Source organism: Nematolebias whitei, chromosome 1 (genome assembly GCF_014905685.2).
Source record: "Nematolebias whitei isolate Nwh7 chromosome 1, NemWhi1, whole genome shotgun sequence".
Classification (NCBI taxonomy): domain Eukaryota; kingdom Metazoa; phylum Chordata; class Actinopteri; order Cyprinodontiformes; family Rivulidae; genus Nematolebias; species Nematolebias whitei.
The window spans coordinates 36651802-36657993 of NC_056498.1; the positions used below are offsets into that span (position 1 = coordinate 36651802).

The 6192-nt window shown below is 39.6% G+C and overlaps 2 protein-coding genes across 2 annotated transcripts in view; one reads left to right on the forward strand and one right to left on the reverse strand.

The window, feature by feature from the left end:
- tdrd7b (tudor domain containing 7 b) overlaps positions 1–3012 on the forward strand; it is an 80864-nt gene extending 77852 nt beyond the window's left edge. The window contains exons 17-20 of the mRNA XM_037677176.1: positions 1–216; positions 364–547; positions 728–888; positions 2604–3012. Coding sequence (XP_037533104.1) covers positions 1–216; positions 364–547; positions 728–888; positions 2604–2824 — 782 coding nt within the window. The 3' untranslated portion in view covers positions 2825–3012. The remainder of the gene's footprint in view (positions 217–363; positions 548–727; positions 889–2603) is intronic.
- Positions 3013–5543: 2531 nt separating this feature from the next.
- Positions 5544–6192, reverse strand: part of si:cabz01076231.1 (calcium-binding protein 2) — a 6700-nt gene continuing 6051 nt past the window's right edge. Inside the window, exons 7-8 of the mRNA XM_037676747.1 lie at positions 5741–5888; positions 5544–5622 (exon numbers count right to left, since the gene is read on the reverse strand). Of these exons, the coding sequence (XP_037532675.1) occupies positions 5594–5622; positions 5741–5888 (177 nt within the window). The 3' untranslated portion in view covers positions 5544–5593. The remainder of the gene's footprint in view (positions 5623–5740; positions 5889–6192) is intronic.

Genomic DNA, 6192 nt, shown 5'->3' on the forward strand with positions numbered 1-6192 from the left:
CCCCCAAGACTTCCAGCTGCAGTGGCTCCCCCTGCAGCAGCCCAACATCAGCTTCTGTCACATCCAAAACTCACCTCAGGAGGACTCTGTCAGCATCCAAAGGAGGAGGAGGAGGAGGAGGAGGAGGAGGAGGAGGAGGAAGGACCATAACCACCACGAGCCCATCAGAATCATCCTTTCTCCAGCTGCCACAACTGCTAGAGTTACCCCCGATCGGTAAAGATGAAAAGAGACAGTATCTTTTAAATTTTCCTGTTAATCATTTTTATCCTTTATTGTATCAGAATTCTCGCCTGCTCAGCGTTTTAAAAACATTGTGACTAAAAAAAAAAAAGCCACTTTTTTTTTCCCTTGTATTTTCAGGAAACAACATGGACGTGTTTGTATCCTTGGCTTGTCATCCGGGCCACTTTGTGCTGCAGTCCTGGAGAGATATGTACAAACTGGTGGTCTTGATGGGGGAGATGATACTCTTCTACAATAAAACGGAGGAGAAACCACTCAAAATAGAGAAGAATCAGATTTATGCTGCTAAAATTGACAACAAGTGAGTTTAACGTTGATTTGTTTCACCTAATAAAAGTTATTAACGAATTAGACACAAGTTCACACCTCAAAACTGTATTTTAGGCGTCAGATAGCTACAGTTTATTATCAGTAAATGGACATTTGGTTGAGTTAGTCATTTGTCCTTGTGGATAAACTTTTTCCTCTGTATACTTTTCAGCTGGCATCGAGTGTTGGTGAAGGGAGTCCTGAGCAACGGCTTGGTGTCCGTGTATGAGCTGGATTACGGTAAACATGAGCTGGTCAGCTGCAGCCGGCTCAGACGTCTGATAAAAGAGTTCAGGCAGCTGCCGTTCCAGGGCATCCCTGCTCAGCTGGCTGGTGAGTAAACCGAAGAGCTTCAACGATAACCGCTGGTCAATTTAAGAGCAGTTTGTGGTTTGTGGTACCATTCCAGTCTGATGTAATTGGGCCTATAAACAATAAATCAATTAATCGCATGATAAATGAAAATTATCGACCTCTTTTTCATTTATCGGCTTTATCGTTTCTTGGTGTCTCTCTTCACTGACCCCTCCCTTTCTCTTTTCTCTTTAAAATCCGTTTTAATCGTCCAAAATCGCATTTTTGGATCGTTAAAAGCAGCTAAGCTGAGAAGCTAAGCTACGAGCTAAGCTAACAGGCCGACCTCGAGAGAAAAAAACCTCCGTCTTGTCAAAGCTCCAAAATTCACGTTTAAAACCCGTTCCTTTGTCAAAAAAGTTGTTTTTTTTTCTGCAAAAAGACGCTGAGAACTTGTTTACTGATTTTTTTAAATTAAAAGCATTGTGTGAAAAATGATATGCTAAAGAGCTCAAACCACACCGAGCGTCCGCCATTTTGAGAACCAGAAAAACAGGAACGAGAGACAGCACATGTCATGTCAAGGGGCCTTCCTCCCATTTTCCTTAGAGACACGCTGCTCGCTCCCTCACTATCCATCCTTTGGTTCAAACAGCCTTATACTGCCATCCAGTGGTCAAAAAAAGGTACTACACGCAAAAATTAACCAACATTTCTTCTTAAATAATTTCTAAGCATATTATCGTTTATCGCGATAATTTCTGAGACAATTAATCGCCCATCAAAATTTGTTATCGTGACAGGCCTAGATGTAATCTCAAGCTGCACTGAACATGTTTACAGTGATAAAGGTCAAAATGAAGCTAATTAAAGGTATAAATGAGTTAAATTGTTATACTGGTGCTAATTTGCATTCGGTTTGTTCATATATCTCCAATTCACAACAAACATCATCTCAGGGAACTATAGAAAAACATTCACATGTGATATTAAATGACAATTAGTAAAATGTATTTATTTAAAGAAGTCTGCATATTGGGCCAAATCTTTACTTTATCACAATCTTCCATCCTGAGCTGCACAGTAGCGACAGTGGAAAGGAATGACTCCCTTTTAACAGGAAGAAACCTCCAGCAGAACTGGGCTCAGGGTGACTGGGATGAGAGAGGACGGGAGAGAAACACGTCATGTTTCCAGAAACACCTAGAAAATTATTATAAAAATATTTCCCCTAAAATGTCAAACTCAATTGCATGAATGGGCTAAAGTTTAAAACTTTTTTCCAACTCATGGGCCCAACATCTTTCTTTGGGTCTAGGTTCATAAACAGGAGTTAAATTGGTCCCATTTGATGTTTTTTGTTGCTCATCAACATCAAATAATACAAAACAACCTTTTTTCTGGCATCAAAGTTAGCCAAGTGTCATGAGAAACTTGCATTAAATCATTATTTGAATCAAAATGAGAAGAATAAACACATTATTCATTTAACTTATAATATCGGTGGGCCTTAAAAGATGTTAACAAGGGCCAATTTTGGCCCACGGGCCTTGAGTTTGACACATCTGGCTTAAAGGTACCATTCAACAAGATCCAGTGTTTTTATTTTTATTATCCCTTTACCTTGTCTTTTGTTTTTTGTGCTGCTGGGCGTGTGGCTTCAGATCGCTTTAAACGTTTAATTCTCTACGTCCATTTGTTTTCACAGATTTTGAATTAAGCTTAAGTTCACTGTCGTCTGCCTCCACCCACAGGAGTGAAGCAGAGGCAGTGGTCAGAGGAGGCCTCCATCGTTTTCAGAAACCACGTGGAAAAGAAGCCCCTGGTGGCCCAGCTGGAAGCCGTGCAGGAAGCTACAAACCCGTGGGACAGGAAGTTGACGGTCTTCCTGGTCGACACGTCGCAGGAAGAAAGGGACATCTGGATGCACGACATCATGGCCGAGTTCGGAGACGAGCTGAGCAACGAGCTGTAGACGATGAGAGCGCACTGTCCTGACGATCACTGAAGACAGGAAGTAAAGCTTTTCAGTCTTTACTCATCTGGACGATGAATGGTGAAATAAGTTAGATTTTACTAGCAGAAAGGGGACTTTTGTGGTTTTATAGCAAGTAGATCGACTCAGACATAAAGACAAGAGCTTAAGGAACTGAAATGACTAATTCTGGGCTCTATATAAAACTATTTATAACTATGTTGTGATCCTTTTGGCTACAAACAAATTAAATAGTGTAGAGAACTGTTTGAACCTTAAAGTGTCTCCGCTGTGTGAGAACGGCAGAAGATACGTTTTCCGTGCATCTTGTTTCAGAGTTGAGGAAAGCCCGACTCCCCTCAGCCCAGCGAAATGTGAGCACCGAGCATTTTTTTGATGCTGCTAAGACGTCTGTGCGTTCGTTCACCAAGTCTGCTTTTCCCATTGTTCACAAAAGTTGGAGCAAAAATTCCCTAAAGCGAAGGACAACTTTGAAAATTCAATTCAGTTCAGTTTATTTATGTAGCGCCAAGTCACAAGAGAAGTCGTCTCAAGGCACTGAACAGAAACATTTGTATATAAAAATAATTTATCGCCATCGCAGAACTGTCATCTTGAGCAAACATGAAGGCGACAGTGGGAAGGAAAAACTCCCTCATGAGGAAGAAACCTTTAGTAGAACCAGGCCCAGGACAAGCGGCCGTCTGCTTCAACCAGCTGGTTTTGGTAGGAATAGATACACAATGGCAGGTCAAGAATCATATGTTACGATAGAAATTGTATCAAATGAAAACGATTCAATTTTAACAATTCATTTAAGGAAATGAGGTCAATTTGCCTTCACTACTCTACTAAGCCTATGGCAGCATAACAAGCCAACCCTAGCTATAGGATTTATTAAAGAGGAAAGTCTTAAGCCCAGTCTTAAAACTGGACAATGTGTCGGTTGTTTCCGCAAGAGAGGAGCCTGATAACTGAAAGATCTTCCATTCTGCTTTCTAAGACAGGGCTGTTCAAAATGGCGGATGTCCGGCCCCCGAGCTTTTGACTTTCAGAAAACTGCGACCCCCCCTGAGCAATTTTGATGAACTGCCCTGCTCTAGGAACCGCAAGTAAACCTGCAGTATGAAATCAAAGTGCTCTGTTAGGAAAATATGGAACAACAAGATCTCGAATATAAGATGGAGCTACTGTAGATTGTTGAGGGCTTTGTAGGTTAGAAGTAAGATTTTGAATTCAGTTCTGGATTTGACAGGGAGCCAATGGAGAGAAGCTAAAACTGGAGAGATATGATCTCTCCCACTAACTCCAGTTAAGATTCTGGCAGCAGCATTTTGGATCAACTGAAGACGTTTTAAGTATTTGGACACCCAGATAATAAACCATTACAATAGTCCAGTCTAGACGTGACAAATGCATGAACCAGAAAAGTCAGTATCACAAAGGAAGTAGTTAAATTATTAATTTACTTGGAAATCTATTAGAATAAGAGACAAGATATGACAATAACTAATAGAATTTGGTGAAGAGTTACCAACTTTGACTATTTTAATTAGTTGTTTCAGCAGCTCACTCTGGTTCTGCATGCTCAATAAATAGTTTGGATTATTATAATAAAAAAACAGCTGTGAACAACATGAATATTGTTGTTTGAATAAATATTTCTGAAGAAGAAAAAACCCTGGACTTCTGTGGGTTTGCATGCGTTTAAAACCCGGATGCTCCTGTGGTGTTGATGCACCATTCGTGTGTTTCCAACATAAAAAACACCTGATCCATTTTTTATTTTCCTGACACAGACTACTCTACCAGCAGGAGATTATTTGTGCTACACGTTGCACATTTTCCTGAAAAGTGTGAAATTTAGCTCCTAGATTTTTATGATGACCGGAGTTAATAAGTGTTGATCAATTTAGGATTTTTTTTTTTTTTTGCCTGACGGATCACGTTTTTTTTGGATTTGCAGTAAATCTCCAGTTCAAAAATAGGCTCAAAGCTGATTTTTTGTTGTTAACAGACGTTTTATTTATATCTAACTTATATTCTCCGGATGCTTATAGACACAATATTATTTACAAATTACCGTATTTTTCGGACTATAAGGTGCACCGGATTATAAGGCGCTTTAAGCGAAACAAAACCGTCAGATAAGTCAAACTTTATTCAACTCATTCACAATAACCACATAAAATCTGTTCGAGGGCAGTAAGCACACGCAGAATTAATACATTAGGCGCACCTGATTATAAGGCTCACTGTCAATTTTTGAGAAAATTAAAGGATTTTAAGTGCCTTATAGTCTGAAAAAAAAAACGGTACTTGGTAATGACCTGTTTTGACGTTTTTGGAATAAAGTCTGATTCAGAGGCTGACCTAATCTGTCATTTCTTTGGCTTTTATCCTGTTGTGATGATGTAAAGACGGAGGCAAATGGGTTTTTAACTTATTTATTAAAAATATCAAAAATATTTTTGTTTTACTTGCACAAAAAACACCAGAACAACAACAAAAAAAAGCATTTTTCTACTAAAACAACACTCAGAGTGCTCAAGAGTCGATAAATCTGAAGGCTTTTTTTCCCAGTTCAATATAAACCAATGCTTGGTAGATTTCTATCACTACCGTACAAACATGGTCAATTGTGATTACTTGATCAAACTTGTTTTAGTATCGATTAAAACCAGAAATTAAGTGGAAGGAATAATGTATTTCTTTTGTCAGGTGTCGGGTAAAGTATCGATTTGTCCGTGCAGCTGTTGTTTCCAGGGCTCAGTGAATGGAGAGCATCATCACAAACTCTGAAAAACAGAAGGACAAAACTTTGACACAAAATGTGGAGTATAATTTCGTGTGAACGTTGTGACGTGCATCTGCGTCTCAAGCCACCAACGGAATAATTAAGCTCAGAGCTCTCACCCTCGAAGTCGATGTTGCCGTCTGCGTTAATGTCCAGCTCCTTCAGGATCTCCTCCAGCTCGCCTTTCTTCAGCTTCTCCCCCAGTAACGTCTTCAACGCCTCCTTCATCTCGTCTTGGTTGATCTTTCCATCGCCGTCCAAATCAAACTAACAAACGGAGAAGTAGAAAATTTGTAAAAAATAAGTGGAACAGAACATCTTGTGTCATAAACTCTCAGAAATCGGTTTCTCAGAACACACCATTGGTTGGTTCTCTAACTATCTTTCAGACCGGAGGCAATGTGTTCAACATAATGGTACTTCCTCCAGTTATTTAACAGTCAACAATGGTGTACCACAAGGCTCAGTCTTAGGACCCACCTTCTTTACAATCTACATACATAATGTAGATAAAAACATCCCTGATGCATCCATACATTTCTATGCTGATGACACAGTTGTTTATTGTCGA